The sequence below is a fragment of the Montipora capricornis genome, chromosome 14, assembly GCF_036669925.1.
Source record: "Montipora capricornis isolate CH-2021 chromosome 14, ASM3666992v2, whole genome shotgun sequence".
NCBI classification, from domain to species: Eukaryota; Metazoa; Cnidaria; class Anthozoa; order Scleractinia; family Acroporidae; genus Montipora; species Montipora capricornis.
In genome coordinates this window covers 5,350,793-5,370,792 of record NC_090896.1, presented here as the reverse complement: position 1 = coordinate 5,370,792, position 20,000 = coordinate 5,350,793, and the positions used below count along the sequence as shown (strand labels likewise).

The 20,000-nt window shown below is 39.0% G+C and overlaps 1 protein-coding gene and 1 long non-coding RNA gene across 5 annotated transcripts in view; one reads left to right on the top strand and one right to left on the bottom strand.

The window, feature by feature from the left end:
* The window catches only part of LOC138032576 (uncharacterized), a 149,351-nt gene that overhangs the window by 45,276 nt on the left and 84,075 nt on the right, over positions 1-20,000 (bottom strand). For all 4 annotated transcript variants that reach the window (XR_011128405.1, XR_011128404.1, XR_011128406.1 and 1 more), the window contains 2 exons: positions 16,629-16,756; positions 15,918-16,011 (listed from right to left, as the gene is read on the bottom strand). Coding sequence is in view for 1 of the 4 variants with exons in the window: in XM_068880283.1 (XP_068736384.1) it covers positions 16,727-16,756 (30 nt within the window). In the remaining 3 variants the exon portion in view is untranslated. The remainder of the gene's footprint in view (positions 1-15,917; positions 16,012-16,628; positions 16,757-20,000) is intronic.
* Positions 12,270-16,120, top strand: LOC138032577 (uncharacterized). The gene is made up of 2 exons (XR_011128408.1): positions 12,270-12,599; positions 14,487-16,120. It is a non-coding gene; the product is annotated as an uncharacterized lncRNA (long non-coding RNA).

Below are 20,000 nucleotides of genomic sequence, written 5' to 3'. Positions count from 1 at the left end.
TAATGATGATGATGGTGATGATGATGATGATCATGATGATGAGGCACTGGACATCAGTATACTATCAACCTTGTCCCAACAAACACCCTTGAACCAGCCCATTACAGGGGGTGTATTTATCCATTATTAAATAAAATTTTAAGTGATAAATTCTGGGGAATAACAAAGATTTATGTAAGATTTCAACCTGAAGCATCAAAGTAATCCTTCTTGCGAACGAAATAAATTACTCTAAAAGAAAGCTTTATTGACTGCATTGCTCTCAATTGGCACCTTCCCTCCACTGAATATTGCTTAATATCGACAATTTAATTGCGGGATGGTAAACCACATGGGCAAGTATGCAGAACATTTGGCCGACAGAACAAAGCTTCTTTGTGGTGTAATGCAAAAAGAGAACCAAGTGGGTCTTGGAACACCAAAAGAGAAAGAATTTCGAGAAATCAAGTCTCGTTTAATATCATTAATCATTTATTTTAAAATTGAGCACCAGTCCTATAGCTTTGTTATAATCACCCTAACTTAGAAACAAAGATCTTTGCAGATGCGTCTACCTAATTGGACTGGGTGGCGTCCTTCTTCAAATTTAAAGCCAGATGATCAAAGCCGGAGACCCCTGTCATATTCTATTTCGATGGCACTCACCCCCAAAGAATGCAGATATGCAAAAAGTGAAAAAGAGTCCCTAATACTTTGACTTAAGTGAGTGAGCGGTGCAGCAACTATATTGTGGGTAAATACAGACCACAAGCCACTAGTTCCCCTTCTCATGAACCGTCACCTGATTAGACAAGTCTATAGCGTTTCAGAATGTGCCACATGCATTTTCACTTCAAAGAACTACATGTAAACTAATTTCATGTTTTTAGAGAGGAAATAGACATGGCAGATGCACTCTCTGGCAGGATCCCGTCAACTTCTCATATGAAAGTAAGAGCATGTACAATAAAAGGAGAAGAAGTGAACATCTATCTTGACAGCACTACAGACGCTTTGCTACTATCAGATATCAAATTAACAGAAATCAGGAAGGCCCAAGATGAAGAGCATGTACACACTTGATGACTAAAGGTTCTTGCATTGAAGGCTGCCTGGATAGGTTCCACTTTCCTGGCACAGTGAAACCGTATTAGTCAGAGAGAGGTGAGCTAAGAGTCGCCAAGAATCGTTATACCCTCAGCCAAAAGACTAGAGGATCTGAACAAAATACATGAAGGACATCCTGGGATAACTACATGTTGAGAACTTCAAAGAAATTCAGTTTAGTGGCTTGGTTTAAGTCATCAAGTTCAAGACATGGTGGAGAATTTTGCTAATGCTGTCAAGGTAGACAACAACTGATTCTAACTCCATTCCCTGAGTGCCCATGGCAAGTGATTGCAACTGATTCGTTCCAACTTGATCTCATCACTTATTCAATGTTGGTGGATTATTTCTCTTTCTATGTGGAGGCAGAAGCGCTTTGGAAGATGACCAAAGCTTTAGAGGTTACATTGTACACCTGTATGTACATGTACATGTAGGGCACTTGAAGCGGTCTTTCCTCGACATGGAATCCCAGATGAAGTCAGAAGCAACAATGGTCCACATGAATATGCCTGAGCAGCAGAATTTACCCAATTTCCAAAGGACTGGGGATTCAAACAATCAAGTACGTGTAGTTCCTGTTTAAAACAGTTAAATGGGGAAGCTAAAAAATGAGTCAAAGTCACTGTTAAACAAAAGAGAAAGATCCGACCAAGGGGATCCACTCCACGAGCATGCAGATACTCACCAGCAGTTACTCATGGGACAGCGAACCAACCTTTCACACGAATTTAGTTCTTGGCTAGCCTGATATCAAGAATTTGGGTCAAAGAGAACAAGAGAGTAAGGCTACATTAAGAGTTGTCTTCAATCAGCAACAGTCAGAACTACCCCAATGAAAAACAATTCAAGCTGCTGGCACCCCCCCCCCCCCCCCCCCCATGAACAGTACCGTACGTCAAAGTAGAGGACAACGCAGAAGCAGTAAATTATTACCAATCGGCAACAATCACAGGTGCAGCAGAAACACCAGGACCCTACATCGTGAAAATGGACAGAGGCACACTTAATAGATGAAACCGTTCACATAACAGCCATTCCAGGAAGTAAGCCTGAGATTCCTAATGCCAGGGAACAGGTTGAGTGTCTGCTGACATGCCACTCATGACCTGTGAAGTCTATCAAATCACCTTGTGTTTCTTCAAAACCAAAGAGACTGATCAGGGGTCTGGACTTGGCTAATTTAAACTCTTGGATCCAATTGTTGTTAGATGTTTGTTCTCAGGCCCCTAGCAAATTCATGTAGTTTGCCTCTTATCTGAGTTCAAGTTGTTAGCAACTCTTAAGGACCGTGCCTACTATTCTTATTGCCCATTTCGAGATACTCAAGGGTTTCCTATGGGTGTTGCTACTTAATACAGGGATAATTTTTTTTGCACCATTTACAACTATGAGGAGAAAGCAGAACTCAGCAAGTGCTCATGGTATCCAAAAAAAATTGGGGGTAACCATGCTTTTTTCAGATATAATAATAATAATAATAATAATAATTATTAAGCGTCAATTTGGAAAAGAATGCCATACATTGCTTTGTATTTTAAAGTTTTTTTCCAAATTGTTGATAAAGTTTCCTCCAAAAATGCCTGGCTATCCCCAATTTTCTTTTTGGATTTCAATAACAACTTAACCAATTATTAAAAAATTAATAGTTTTTGAGCATGCCGTAGCAAATAAAAGAGGCTGACTAAACACTGCCTGTTTGTGTCTGGTGAATGAGTCTCGTTGCGATAAGTGTTGGGTCCCACTATTAAACACTTCTAATTTCATAGGGTACCAAAAATGGAAAATGATTGTCTTACCGGAACTACGTACCCTGTGACCCTTATAAAGGATAACAGATCCTGACATTACCTTTGTTTTGAAGTTTATAATTTTTGGACTGTGTTTGGATATTCCAAGTAAGTTTGGACTTGAAGAAGGTTACAAAATATGGGCAGAGTAGGCTCTATACATGTCCAAAAAATGGTAATTTACTTAATAAGCTATTTAATTATTGAATAGAACCTACACCATTAAACAGTGTGAAATAAAATGAACCATGTAAACATAACAAAGCCTATAGGTTAGTGATGGTCTTACCACAACTGCTCTGTGACCCTTATAAAGGATAACAGATTCTGACATTACCTTTGTTTTGAAGTTAATTTGGACTGTGTTTGGATATTCCAGGTAACTTTAGACTTGAACAAGTTTGCAAATAAACATGTTTGATAGTAGAACAATTTAAAGGGAATTACCTTTAAAAATATTTAAGTGAGCAGAGGAGCATTCTGTCTGCGCGTGCGCGACTTTGAGATCTCTTATGAGCGTATGCGCTGGCCCGCCATAAGCAGCAACCAAAATAATGGCGGTCTCCGTGGCGAAAAGTTTCGAGTTCGTGTCGTTATCTGTGTCGTTTATCTTCCTCGTCTTACGTGTAGACGGTGTCAAAAGATGGAGAGAGGGTTGGGCTGTTTATGGCAAAAAGTCACAGCAAAGTACTTTCGAATAATAAGGGAAACCATAATTTATACTGAGTTGTTTTGGTGTGGAACTGTCACGGAGTCAGTAATCTTTGTAAGGCTTAGTTATTTGCGAAAGTTGCAGAATTCGAAGGGCTCTTCAAACACACATAAGCAGACTGGTCAGACATTTTACCGCGTTATAGTTTTGACTCCAACCTTCGTGTTTATCTCTCAATGTACTCTTCTGCTTTGTTACTAGGCGTTCTTGTTTGAAATGTGTTAAAATATCATGAATTTCAGTTCAATTATGAAAATAAATGTTCGCACCCAAAGTTTACGGTAACTTGCCTTTTTTGGTTTCAAGTTTGTTGGCATGAATGTAAACGAGCGTGAATGGCGGGCCAAAAACAGCAGTTTTGGCCAAATTATGGTCAGAGTAAACAGCCAGAAAATAGAGAGTTGGCAATTTTAGAAATTGCGGAACGTCTGAAGATTCTGACAGAGAGTAAGTCAGCTTATCACGTGTATTCGTCCATGCACACCACTGAAAGTCTTCTTCTTGGTTTCGTGTATTGCATGGAGCACCTCATATTTGAAAATTACCTCAGGGATTTAGAGCAAGATAGCTGGTTAAGATTTTGAGTTTCAGCACATCCCTAAATCCCTAGGGAACTAAAAACAATAACCACTGTTTAGGCCATAGCAAGGTCTATGATTCCCACGTTGTACTTGAACAAGCTGCCATCTTGAACATTGTACACATCTCTCATTCTGTAAGAATGATCGTATCACCTACAAGCAACTTTAGTTCCCCCTTCTCTATGTTTATTTCCAAAGAATCAGACCATTCAAGTTGAAAAGTGATTACAAAATTATTGACAACAGGAAATTAGTAATAAGTTCTTACTAGACCAGGCCCAGGGAAAAAAACCGATGTTAAGAGTAACAAACCAAAGAGTATTCCTATTATCAAGCTCCAAGCTTTTAAACTTTTACAAGTATATACTGAACTAAAATATAATTTAATTTTTAGTTCTTTGTTAGTATGAGATATGAGGAAATGGTCAACAACTGTATTCACAATAAATGGATATCGAAAACTCAGTGATCACGAGTGTTTTTCTTCATACATGTATAAACTTGCTGGTTCCTTACTAAGACTATGACATGCAACATTATATTTCATGTAGGATGTGACTCCAACTGGTGAAATCTTAAGCGTACATTGAATTTATAAGCAACAAAGAATTATATTTATATATGAGCCTGATGAATTGAGCCTCTATTCAGCACATCTGTCAGTTTTACTGCAAACAAATTAATTATCTATGAGAGTTTAATATTCCAATCATAATCCAGAACTGGATAATATACAAAGAACTTCAAATATGGCTGTTTCAAATAACTATTCTGCTCATTTATCTTCATTCACTACTGGTTCGCAAGGTAACACGCGGAACAAAATGGCGCCACACTGTGTTCGATCTTCAATGGCTCGCGCACGCGCAGACAGAATGCCCCTCTGCTATATATAAGTAGGTTTTAATCTTTCAGAATGAATAATAATAATAATAATAATAATAATAGTTTAATTTTTCTATAGCGCGAGAATCATAGAAAGATGCTCTCGCGCGCTTTACAATACAAATGCAACATAACTAGCTTACAATAAATATGATATAAAGTAAGAATAAAATATCTATTATAGCAACAAAATTATACTGATACAAATTACAACTGATCAGTACCTGATCATAATCTGTTAAAGTTTATATGCCTTTTGGAATAGGTGACTTTTAAGAAGTCTTTTACAAGACTGTTCCCCATCTGCATGCACAGCGGACTGCATTAGGTAATCTATTCCATAACAATGGCGCAGCTGCGGTAAAACTACGATCACCAAGTGTGCGTTTTTTTTTTTTTTTGCTCTGGGTGGTTGCAATAAAAATTCACCAGACGATCTTAGACCATATCTAGATACAGTCTTTTGGGTAATAAGTTCGCTGAGATACGCTGGTTGAAGTCCATGAATAACTTTGTAGGTAATAAGTAGTATCTTAAAGTCGATGCGGTATTTGATAGATAGCCAGTGGAGTCTTCTTAAAATTGGTAGAATATGAACAAATGACTTATCTTACAAATAAGCCTGGCGGCAGTGTTTTGAACACGCTGGAGTTTCTGCGGGTTCAGTGGCAGACAGGCCGTAAAGAGTACTGCTGCAGTAGTCCAAACGGGAAGTGACAAAGGCATTAACGAAAGTTTGAGTATTATCGAAACTCAAAAATTTCCTAATTCTTCTAATATTACGATTGTACATGAAAGAAAGCAGATCTGCATGTCTTATTAATATGCATTAATATCCATTTTGAGTTGGTTATCCAGCCAACATCCAAGATTTTTGACTACAGTGGAAGATGAAAACAGTCGTACCCATTAAACACAGCGAGTCAATGTTAACTTTCGACAGCTGTTGCCCCGTCCCTATCACAATGAATTTCGTTTGGTCATCGTTGAGCTTCAGCCGATCTATTAAAATCCATTTTCTGATATCAGCAACACACCCTTGCATAGCTTCAAGCTGCTTCAACAGCTTCAGCGCCATGTTCAGGGTCGGGCTTGAACGCAATATAAAGCACTGCATGTGTATCATCAGCGTCAGCACGTACTTTGTGAGAGATGACGTTCTAAGATGGAGAAAAGTTTGCTGACATCGATGACAAAGAGAAGAGGACCGAGACAGGCAGAGATTCTAAACGTTCTTTTCTATAATTCTATCAATTCGTGTCTTCTGGTGACAAAGAACCGAGTAAGAAAGGTTGACTACCAACCCTGTCCGACAACTGAGGGTCAGTCCTAGGACCTACTTGCTACAACATCCACATAAATGATATTTTCAAAGTCTGTCGGAGCACTGAGGTATTTCAGTGAATACTGGTCAACTCGCCTACGTTGAAATTCGCCTACACCTACTACTGAACTCGCCTACATAGGCGAGTTTGATCACCAGCATACCGAGATCCATGCTAGCTTTACGGATATTAACAAAGCTGAATGGTCATGAAGTCAATGAGGATATCGCCCACATTTCTAGCTGGTGGAGACAAAACAGATTAATCAGTAATCACAAGAAATGTGAAGTACTACTAATCGGCAACAGGAACCGAACTGTAGACACTTAAGGGGGTTTACAAATTTTCCTAATATATGGCAAACTGTTAAGGCAGAAAAACAGTTTTATGTACTTAGATGTACTTAAGAGTGCACATCGACCTCCGATCTTTCTTTGAATACGCACGTTCGTGCAATATCCCAAAACGTTTACCCTAAGCTGAAACTGCTAAACAGGTCCTGTATCTCTAAGTACCTTAGCCACAAAGTGAAGACGAAGAAGAAGAAGAAGAAGAAGAAGCCTAATTTGAATATCAAGACGGACTCCATACGTTTTGTTTAATTTTCATTGTTTCTTTCTTTCACTATACAGGCTCCTTATCTACTGTTGTTCTTTTAGTATTCATAGTTTTCAAATAATTTTGACTTGATAATGACGTTTAGCTAACCACGAAACGTTGTCGTTTTTTAACAAAGTTTTTAACCAAGTTTTTAGTATTTTAAAGAATATTTCGATATGTTTCATTGCAGTTTTTTATAGTTAGATACTATTAATACCATTACATTGCTACTGATCCAGCCAAATCTCTGAACCTCTGGATCTCCAATGTAATTGCTATAAAATCCCAAGTAAAGGGTGTACTTGGAATTACGTAGTAAAGACCAAAAGATGCTTCCACACCCGAAAAAAAGGAACATCAAAGAAACCTAATGAACTACACAAAGGGTTCAAACGTTGTGAACCAAGCGTGACAAAATAATCACTCCATTGACTTCGATAATGCACGTGTAATCGACAAGGGCAACTACCGTGTTGAGAAAACGCTAGAATCCTGGCATATTGCCAAAACGGCTCGGCGCGGACAATAACTCAAAACCGTTGCCTAGGCAATACTCCATTTTACTGCAATTAGACAACATTTACATTTTTATCCTCTAGCTTTATCCGCACTTTTTTTGCACTTTAGTTTTATATGCAACAAATTTTTCGCACCCCTTTTCGTATATATTCCCATTCACGCCCCAACTTTTTTACTCGTTAAAGGATATAGACTGATAGCCGAAAGCTAATGTTCTTAATCTTTTAACCAGACAACGTTTTTTTTTAACCACTTTTTGAACTGTCCTATCCTGGTTACAGCTCTATTTTGACTGAATTATGCCAACTGATTCTCATTCTGCTGTGCTGATGACCGTAAACACCGAGAGAACAATACTCGCTTGAATCCCTCCTTAAAATTTGAACTGCGAAAAGCGTATAATACGGGATTAAGACATAAAGTAATGTCAAATAGCAAAATGAAGACATCGGAAAGTTCTACGAACAATTCATCGTTTATCTCCATCCCGAGGTGAACAGCGTCTAGTACAGCGATCGGTCCGTAACCAATGAGAAATCCACTTGTTACCAGTATAAAGGTGACAATTAGTTTCCTTTTTTCAGAATTGTCTTCGTTAGTATTTTCGCGCAATATCGTGCCAGAAAAATACAATCCTTTTATCAGGGATCCATAACAAAATAGGAACACCACTGTGGGAATGTATGCAGTGAACGTTGAATATATGAGGGAATAAATTGCGAATCCCGATGAACCAATGCATGAAGATTTTTTGATGCTCTCTTCAAGGAAGAATCCTGGAAAACCAATGGCAATGCTTAAACACCAAATGACAAAGATTGCTCGTTTGATACTCTCTTCGTGCAAGCGTGAATTCGACCTGAAAGGTTTCAGTATGGCGTGATACCTTTCCACTGCCAGTAGTGTTAGAGTTAAGGCTGCAGAAGTTATCGAAATGTGCACAACAACAATAAACTTACAAGAGGATTTGACGAAGCCGCAATCATGATCAAAGCACACGAAATAAAACGGATACATCAAGATGACAATTGAATCGCTTACCGCCAAGTTCGCTAAGAGATAATTTGTTGTCGTATGCATTTCCCGTGTCTTGTAGACAATTCGAATGATTAATATGTTGCCAATGAAGCCAAAAATACAAAATGGACTGCAGGCAATCATGATGAAGTTGAAGACAGAGTAAAAGTTATTGTAATCAACCATACTGGCCTCCCTTTAAGTTTATCTATCCGCTTTTTGCGAAAATAAAACGGTTCGTTATGATCAACGACTCTAATCAGCCACGATTTCACCTGCTGGTCTACAAACACAGTTGTCAAAATTTCCAATATTTTTTCACCTTGGAGATTTTGCGTTGTTTCGGACACAATTGGAAAGTTCCATCAAACAAGAACTGTCGCACCAATTTTGAAAAAAACACAGACGAAAAAAAGTGACCGGGTGTAGGACAATTCAAGATTATCTTAAAACGCGGTGATTTATCCAGGGAAACAAATTACGAAAATTACGATTATTGATAATCCATCTGTCACTTGCGCCAAGTCTATTAGCCAACCTTGAATACATTAATTTACGTATATTATAGATCGCCCACTAAGGCATTAATTTATAAATTTCTGTCGAAGTTTAGTGTCCATGCGAATTAAAGGCCATTCAAGAAATATACCGCTTTGTTGGTTCGTTCTACCGTCTTGGAGTTCATGAAACGGAAAATGGCAAAATTTGATGCCTCGCGTGGAGCACACGCCGTGTGCAGAACAGTTCAGGTGGTATGGCATTAAGTCCCACAGAGGCAGATTCTCTAGGGCAATTTGATGGGGAACTTGTTTTGTTTTGAGCTCTTCTGTATCCATTCCGTCTTAACAAAGCCAATAGGTAGAAAGGAAAAATAAATACAAGTATTCCACGGCGAATTACACCGTGACAAAAGCGTGACCGACTTGTTTTCAGGCTAATGGTTGTTATGCAAATTGCAGGAACACAATTATTGTTATTGTTCGTCTTTTCTTGGTGATGTGCATTCTCTTTGAAAAATAATGATATCAAACAGGAATGAAACAAGCAACTTTCAAAGCGGCCTTATTAAATCTTTGCATTTATGTGCATTTCACATTTTGAAACATTCGCTCTCGTCGCTTTCGATCTCGCAGGTGACCTACAATGTAGTTCCCTTGATAAGTGTTTCTGAAAGGAGTTATAAATGCAGAAGCTTTTGTTTGTTATTTATTATTCGTATTGTTATGATACCACGAGTTTTGTTTTGCCGATGAAGATATCACACGACATTTGCTTACACATTTCACTGTCACCTTCCCGGCTTCCCGGCATCATATGCCATCATATGTGCGTTAAATACGGCCTGCGATAAATTGGGATGACCAAACATCGAGTTCTGATCTCATGCCCATCTAATGTTTCCCAAGAAGAACATACCATTATATCCCTTCCTTTTGAAAGCGATTTATGTTTTGGAAAACATAATCCGTAATCACCTCATACAAGCAACACCGACTACTCTTGCGGTTGAACCCGCTAACTTCTTGCGCTTTTTGCGCCTTGCGGTTAAGTTCGTAACTTCTTGCGGCTTCTTGCGGCAAGTTTTCTATCTTCTTGCGCTTTGAATGTTCTTGCGGATAAACCGCAATTCACCGCAATTTAACTTCTATTGACCGCTTGCGTGTTCTTGCGGCGCAAGAACTTCTTGCGCCACTTCTTGCGCGTGCATTATTTTTGGGCTGTACTGTATATAAATGAATCGGTTGCCGCCAAGTTCGCTAAGAGATAATTTGTTGTCGTATGCATTTCCCGTGTCATGTAGACAATTCGAATGATTAATATGTTGCCAATGAAGCCAAAAATACAAAATGGACTGCAGGCAATCATGATGAAGTTGAAGACAGAGTAAAAGTTATTGTAATCAACCATACTGGCCTCCCTTTAAGTTTATCTATCCGCTTTTTGAGAAAATAAAACGGTTCGTTATGATCAACGACTCTAATCAGCCACGATTTCACCTGCTGGTCTACAAACACAGTTGTCAAAATTTCCAATACTTTTTCACCTTGGAGATTTTGCGTTGTTTCGGACACAATTGGAAAGTTCCATCAAACAAGAACTGTCGCACCAATTTTGAAAAAAAACACAGACGAAAAAAAGTGACCGGGTGTAGGACAATTCAAGATTATCTTAAAACGCGGTCATTTATCCAGGGAAACAAATTACGAAAAAAACAGATGACATGCTCACCATAGTTTTTGCGGGTTGGCAAACAAAGTCATTATTGCTAATCCATCTGTCACTTGCGCCAAGTCTATATTAGCCCACCTTGAATACATCAATTTACGCATATTATGGGCGCGTTTTTTTGGGACCATTCTAGAATAGGAATACTCCGAATAGACGGTAATCGTGTTCTTTTGGAACCAGTTCGGCAGATGAGTTCTTTTGGGAATTGGTATTCCGTGTATTCTGTTATTCGTAAACCGGAATAAATACAAATGGAATAGCCCCAAAAGAATGCACCCTAGATGTGCCCCACTAAGGCTTTAATTATAAGTTTCTTTCGAAGTTTAGGGTCCATGCAAATTAAAGGCCTTTCAAGAAATATACCGCTTTGTTGGTTCGTTCTACCGTCTTGGAATTCATGAAACGGAAAATGGCAAAATTTGATGCCTCGCGTGGAGCACGCGCCGTGTGCAGAACGGCTCAGGTGATAAGGCACCAAGCCCCACTCGGCCCAGGATGGGGTCTTCGTAAGAAATTTGCGCACCTTGCAGTCGCGAGGTTGGGTGCGCGCAATTTTTGCGCCAAAATCATGTCGGACGCTTTTCTCGCCGAAATCATGTAAAGAGGGACGCGTATTCTGTACATTCGGATTGAATTGTCTTCGGTTCATTGTGCCATTGGGAGAAGAAAAGTAAAGAACTATAAAAAGATAGCTATTTTAAGCGTGTTATTATAAACTGCAGGCCTGCAAACTTGCGCCATAATTAGGTCTGAAAGAAGAAGTCATAATAATAACATCACTTTTCATAATAATGATCATGAATGATTCACCGAGGGCAAAGTGAATATTGGTGAATGTTTACCGAGACGTAGTCGAGGTAAATATTCCCCAATATTTACTCAGCCTGAGGCGAATAATTGTTTTAGTGTAATTTTCAGCGGTGAATATCAAAAAAGATATTAGATATTCACCTCGACTTCGTCTCGGTGAATATTCACCGATAATCGCTTCGCCTTCGGCGAATAATTGTTAAATATTCACCGCTGAAAATTATACTAAAAGTCTCAATTGTTTAGTTTAGGAAACTGAAACCTGGAAAATGTCACGAGTCAGAAGGACAATAAATGAATGTAATGAACTTTTTACTATTTTTAACTTTTTCATTTGACATTTTTCTAACACTTATACGACGATTTGGAGGTTATTATTTGACAAAAATTTTTTTTTTATTCGTTAGATAATAAATCAGGTAAAGAACCTAAACAAATGCTATCATCCGTAACTTTTTGAAATACACCCCAAAACTGCGTGAAATCAGTAACATAAGTAGATAGGTGTAAAACCAGCCTTTGTTTAGAGGTTTAGGGCGGTGAGCCAATAAATAGATTCATGCAAGTGATATCGCCAAATTGCACTAAGAAATTAAAGTTCAATAGTTGAAGCGTTTCAATAATCTTCATTGCTAAAACGTTTCATACCAATTCCATGATGAAAAAACTTATTGAATACATCTTTCTTAATGGACGGTTTTATTGCTACGGTAACCTAACATAATGTCTTACTCTGAAAGTGCCATTCACTCTAAATAGCTGGAACAAAAACTTGTCAAAATCCAACTTCAAAATGATTAAAATTTGCATTAGAGCGTTCTGGAGAATTCTCAATAGAGAAATGGACAGCGCCGTTTGAGTCAAACGACAAACGTTAGATGGAAATTTAAATTTTGCCAAAAATTGATTGGAACCTTTTTTATTCAGATTCATTTCCTGCCGTTAGCATAGAACTAGAGCGTAGATTAGGGCAAAATCTGCAAAGAGAGAAGCAAGTTAACGAGTACAAGAGAATTCAAAGACAATTTAACAAAGGACGTTTTAAGTGAGTGTCATATTTGGTTCTTCAAACGCATTTTGTTTCCCCGTGCATAAAACATGTTTTCAAAAAGTTTAATTATTGGGAGGTTCTTCCAAGGTGTCTTGGGAAAACAGAGCAATGCCCACGGCAAATGAGGATCACGGAAACAAAGAAATTACCTTAGGGGACAATGCAGCACAACGCATTCTCAAAATGCAACCGAACAAAGATCGGAATATAATTAACATCGGTTCAAGAAAGTAACTTTTTAAGGGAAAAGTGAATAACAATCCCAGCAAATGGTGATCAAGAATACTTTTAAATGCTAAATGACCGAACGATCTTTTCACAAATGCTCACGCTTTGTAGAACAAAGCTAACGTATACGTATTGACAAAGTCAAAAATCTACCCTGTTGTACCAGCGTATGATGGCCGACTATGGTAGCGCGGGATTTATTCTCTCTGTGGTCAGCATTCAATTTTTCATAATCGAATTTCTTGGAATGTGCTGGTTATCAGAATCGCTCAAAAAACACCAGAAATGCATTCAGTCACGAACTATCTCTTAGCAAACTTGGCTGTTAGTGATGAACTCACCATTTTTTTCCCATGCCCTTCTGTGTTGCTGGAAGGAAACGACTTTTTAAAGAAGTTTGATTGTAGGTTGATGCATGGCGTCGATGGGTTTTATCATCCGCGTTTCCTCCTTCGCCTTAATGGTTCTTGTAATTGAAAGGCCTAGGTACCATGCCTTGTTAAAGCCATTTAGAACAGGCTTACGCTTAAAACAAGAGAATGTGAAAAGAGCTATCGGAATTTTCTTTACTGTTATGGATCCCTGATCAAAGGACTCTACTTTGATAACACAATCTGTGCTTCGCTCGCAGACAAACAAGAAGACTGAGAAGCCTGCGGTTTTTCTTTATTGTTATGGATCCCTGATCAAAGGACTATACTTTAATAACGCTTCGCTCGCAGACAAACAAGAAGACTGAGAAGCTTGCGGTTTTTCTTTATTGTTATGGATCCCTGATCAAAGGACTCTACTTTAATAACACAATCTCTGCTTCGCCCGCAGACAAACAAGAAGACTGAGAATCCTGAGTCTGATAACGATGATGAGGCACTGGACATCAGTATACTATCAACCTTGTCCCAACAAACACCCTTGAACCAGCCCATTACAGGGGGTGTATTTATCCATTATTAAATTAAATTTTAAGTGATAAATTCTGGGGAATAACAAAGATTTATGTAAGATTTCAACCTGAAGCATCAAAGTAATCCTTCTTGTGAAAGAAAGCTTTACTATCTGTATTGCTCTCAATTGGCACCTTCCCTCTACTGAATATTGCAGAACATTTTTGGCCGACAGCACAAAGCTTCTTTGTGGTGTAATGCAAAAAGAGAACCAAGACAGTGGGTCAGGGAACACCACAAGAGAAATCAAGTCTCGTTTAATATCATTAGTTATTTATTTTAAAATTGAGCACCAGTCTTAGCTTTGTTACAATCACCCTAACAGAGAAACAAAGATCTCTGCTGATGTGTCTAACTAACGCAGTGAAACCGTATTGGTCAGAGAGAGGTGAGCTAAGAGTTGTCAAGAATCGTTATACCCTCAGCCATGAGACTAGAGCTTCTGAACAAAGTACATGAAGGACATCATGGGATAACTACATGTAAATTAATGTAGAAATTCAGTTTGGTGGCTGGGTTTAAGTCATCAAGTTCAAGACATGGTGGAGAATTTGTGCTAATCACAAACAGTTCCTGAGTGAAAACACCGGAACAACTGATTCTAACTCCATTCCCTGAGTGCCCATGGCAAGTGATTGCAACTGATTCGTTCCAACTTGATCTCATCACTTATTCAATGTTGGTGGATTATTTCTCTTTCTATGTGTAGGCAGAAGCGCTTTGGAAGATGACCAAAGCTTTAGAGGTTACATTGTACACCCGTATGTACATGTAGGGCACTTGAAGCGGTCTTTCCTCGACATGGAATCCCAGATGAAGTCAGAAGCAACAATGGTCCACATGAATATGCCTGAGCAGCAGAATTTACCCAATTTCCAAAGGACTGGGGATTCAAACAATCAAGTATGTGTAGTTCCTGTTTAAAACAGTTAAATGGGGAAGCTAAGAAATGAGTCAAAGTCACTGTTAAACAAAAGAGAAAGATCCGACCAAGGGGATCCACTCCACGAGAATGTGGAGTTTTTGATGGGACAGAAAAACCAACATTTCACACGAATTTAGTTCTTGGCTGGACTGATATCAAGAATTTGGGTCAAAGAGAACAAGAGAGTAAGGCTACATTAAGAGTTGTCTTCAAACAGCAACAGTCAGAACTACCCCACTGAAGCCACTTCAAGCTGGCACCCCCACATACAGTACTGTACGTCAAAGTAGAGGACAACGCAGAAGCAGTTACCAATTGGCAACAGTCACAGGTGCAGCAGAAACACCAAGACCCTACATTGTGAAAATGGACAGAAACACACTTAGATGTAACCGTTCACATAACAGTCATTCCAGGAAATAAGCTTGAGGTTCCTAATGCCACGGAACAGGTTGAGTGTCTACTGACATGCCAGTAATGACCTGTGAAGTCTATCAAATCACCTTGTGTTTCTTCAAAACCAAAAAGACTGATCAGGGGTCTGGACTTGGCTAATTTAAAATCTTGGATCCAATTGTTGTTAGATATTTGTTCTCAAGCCCCTCGCAAATTCATGTAGTTTGCCTCTTATCTGAGTTCAAGTTGTTAGCAACTCTTAAGGACCACGCCTACTATAATTCTTATTGCGCATTTCGAGATACTCAAGGGTTTCCTATGGATGTTGCTACTTAATACAGGGATTTTTTTTTTGGCGCTGTTTAAAACTATGAGAAGAAAGCAGAACTCAGCAAGTGCTCATGGTATCCAAAAAAAATTGGGGATAACCATGCTTTTTTCAGAGATAATGATAATAATTATTAAGCTTCAATTTGGAAAAGAATGCCATACATTGCTTTGTATTTTACAGTTTTTTCCAAATTGTTGATAAAGTTTCTTTGAAAAATGCCTGGTTATCCCCAATTTTCTTTTTGGATTTCAATAACAACTTAACCAATTATTAAAAAATTAATAGTTTTTAAAGCATGCCGTAGCAAATAAAAGAGGCTGACTAAACACTGCCTGTTTGTGTCTGGTGAATGAGTCTCGTTGCGATAAGTGTTGGCTCCCACTATTAAACACTTCTAATTTAATAGAGTACCAAAAATGGAAAATGATTGTCTTACCACAACTACGTATCCTGTGACCCTTATAAGGGATAACAGATTCTGACATTACCTTTCTTTTGAAGTTTATAATTTTTGGACTGTGTTTGGATATTCCAAGTAAGTTTGGACTTGAAGAAGTTTACAAAATATGGGCAGAGTAGGCTCTATAAATGTCCAAAAAATAGTAATTTACTTAATAAGCTATTTAATTATTGAATAGAACCTACACCATTAAACAGTGTGAAATAAAATGAACCATGCAAATATAACAAAGCCTATAGGTTAGTGATGGTCTTACCACAACTACTCTGTGACCCTTATAAAGGATGAAGGATAACAGATTCTGACATTACCTTTGGTTTGAAGTTAATTTGGACTGTGTTTGGATATTCCAAGTAAGTTTGGACTTGAAAACGTTTACAAAATATGGGCAGAGTAGGCTCTATACATGTCCAAAAAATAGTTTGCACAGCTAGTTTAAGAAAGGTGGTTTCTACAAAGAACTGTACAATGTAGCTCATTAAAACAGCTTGCACCACCTTTGGTGATCAACTCAAAAGCGACTGCTACTTTGGCCACCCCACACATCTTATAATTATTGAAACTGTAATTTACTTAATAATAAGCTCTTTAATTATTCAATAGAACATACGTACTAACTTTCATAACTTTTATACACCATTAAACAGTGTGAAATTAAATGAACCATGCAAATAGAACAAAGCCCATAGGTTAGTGATGGTCTGTGACCTTTAGAAAGGATAACAGATTCTGACATTACCTTTGATTTGAAGTTAATTTGGACTGTGATTGGATATTCCAAGTAAGTTTGGACTTGAACAAGTTTGCAAATTAACATGGGCAGAGTACATGTAGGCTCTATACAGTCATGTCCAAAAGCAGGTGAACCTGGAACAAATGGAACAAAACAAGAAATTGAAAATAATGAATGAAGTGGAACAAATAGTTTCCACAGCTACAGTACACTATGTACATGTAGTTTAATAAAGAAGCTTGGTTTCTACAAAAAATTGTAGCTCATTAAAACACCTTGCACCACCTTTGGTGACCAAAAGCGTACGCTACTTTGGCCAGCACCATTCAGCAGTTCAATAGTTATTGGATCAAGAAACTTCCCTGTTTTAGAGCAGCGCATCGCATGTGTCTGTCCTGTTCGTACCTGTGCTACTAATAGGGGACACTAAAAGGAGACACTAATGGAGGCCACCAATGGGGGACATTAATTGGGGATACTAATTGGGGACACTAATAGGGGATACTAATAGAAGACACTAATTGGGGATACTAACAGGAGACACTAATAGGGGACACTAATGGGGGACACTAACAGGGGACACTAATTGGGGATACCAATAGGGGACACTAATAGGGGACACTAATTGGAGACATTAATAGGGGACACTAATGGAGACCACTAATCGGGGTCACTAATGGGGGACCCTAATAGTGGACACTAATTGGTGATACTAGTTAGGAGACACTAATTGGGGACACTAATAGGGGACACTAATTGGGGAAACTAATAGAGGCCACTAATGAGGACACTAATAGGGGACACTAATTGGGGACACTAATAAGGGACACTAATTGGGGACACTAATAGGGGACACTAATTGGGGACACTAATAGGGGACACTGATTGGGGACAGTAATAGAGGCCACTAATGGGGACACTAATAGGGGACACTAATTGGGGACACTAATAGGGGACACTAATTGGGGACACTAATAGAGGCCACTAATGGGGACACTAATAGGGGACACTAATTGGGGACACTAATAGGGGACACTGATTGGGGACAGTAATAGGGGACACTAATTGGGGACACTAATAGAGGCCACTAATGGGGACACTAATAGGGGACACTGATTGGGGACAGTAATAGGGGACACTAATTGGGGACACTAATAGAGGCCACTAATGGGGACACTAATAGGGGACACTAATTAAGGACACTAATTGGGGACACTAATAGAGGCCACTAATGGGGACACTAATAGGGGACACTAATTGGGAAACTAATTGGGGACACTAATTGGGGACACTAATTGGGGACACTAATAGGGGACACTAATGGGGACACTAATAGGGGACAATGATTGGGGACAGCAATAGAGGCCACTAATGGGGACACTAATAGGGGACACTAATTGGGAACACTAATTGGGGACACTAATGGGGGACACTAATTGGGATACCAATTGGGGATACTGTACATAAATCATTTCAAATCAACTCAGGTCATTTCAATATTCCAATTGTAAGTTGGTTTTTGAAGACAGGGAACACCAGAGTGTGTGGAGAAAAACCTCAGAGCAGAGATGAGAAACAACAAACTCAACCCACATGTACATGTACATGTACATGTACGTATGCGACACCCAAATGCGGGAATCGAACCCGACCCACACTGGTTGGAGGGGAGCACTTTTACCTCCGCTCGGAGTCAAATTGCCTGACTCGCAATGTCCGTCATGTAGGCGTCATGAAAGCTAGAAAGCCGAGATTTACAGAGAAACTGGGGCCATTTCTACCCTATAAAACACGCTAAATTTCAGCGTGATCAGTGAAAATGGCGGCTTTCTACGAATCCTACACGAATGATTCATGAGTGTGCGATTTCCATTGAGGACTAGGAAAAAGAGTTTAGCATTGTTCAACAGTACTTAAGTCTAAGCACCCATTTAAAATGGTTACCTTTCGAATATTGTTGCGATGGCCGATCACTTTATGTAAGCTAACCATTTTAAAATGGGTGCTTAGACTTAAATACTGTTGAACAATGCTGTTTAAAATGGGTGTTGAGGCTTAAGTAAGCACTATTTGAGATGCTGCTTACACATAGATCAACAGTACTCATTCGAAATAGTATTTTTAGGGTAGTCTATTTGGGTAGTCCATGGACTGGGGGTCAGCGAAATGTGCCAACCCCCAATTTCCAGGGTTGGGGAACTTTTTTTAAAGCAAATGTCAAAATCGCCATCCCATGCCCAATCTCCACCCCCTCCTCGGGCTTAATATTGATAGTTGCATTACTCACTTAATTAAACATCTCACCCCAGTTTCTCAAACGATGAATAGTACTATCCACCAGATAAATCACAATCCAGTGGATTATAAATTAAGTCATAGCCAATTGCACTATCCAATGGATAGTGATTTATCCGGTCGATACCTTTATCCACCTTTTGAACTACTGGTGCCAGGTCAAAGCTTGATCTCGGAACCTCCAGCTTGGAAGTCCAAGGTGGGTTGACCTGGTAACAATAATCCCCCGGTCCATGGACCGCATCCATTTCAAATAGCACTGATAAACATTATTTAAGTCTAAGAACCCGCTTTAAAACGATTAGCTTTCAATAATTGTAATTTAGGGTTAGTCTGCATTCTGCAGTCTTCAAATGTCAGACACCGTCCATGGACCCCCCTTTGGGCCGGGTCCACGAACTACCATAAAGACCGGTCCACGGACTACCCCCGTGGACTACCCCTGTGGACCACCCCAAAATAAGGCCATCCCCTTTTTTTTCTCCGTTTCGCGTCGAATGCGTTTCCTGATATCAGGTCGGTCGGTCGGATTGAAAAAAAAAGGCTAAAAAAAAATCATAAGCATTCTCGGAATCGTAGCCCTGGTACCCCAGCATAATAGCTGTGGAGCCAGGAAAAAAACAAGACATGAACCCAAAATCAATAAGGAAAAAAGTTGGTGAAGGTTGTTGCAAAATTAAGACAGCGTGGGGAAAAGGATCAACCACCGAAACTCCTATGCTACATAAAATGGCTTAAAAACGTCGTTAGCTTTTCTTTTTTTTTTAATTTTTTTTTTTTGTTTTGAAAATGCCAAAAATTTGGGTCGGTCGGACGACACGAAACGGAAAAAAAAGGGGATGGCCTAACATAGAAATAAAAATAAATAAAATAAAATAAATATAACAACTAAAAGATTTGACTTACCGGTTACCGGCGAAATCTTAACCGTTACGCTACGCAAATTTAACAGACTAAGGCTCAGGCTCAGGCTCAGGCTCAGGCACAAGGTATGCTTATCACATATTTTCATTTTATTCGCTGCCGATCGGAGTGCTTGGAAGAAGACTCACATTTGTGGGCATGTGTGACCATTTGTGTTCT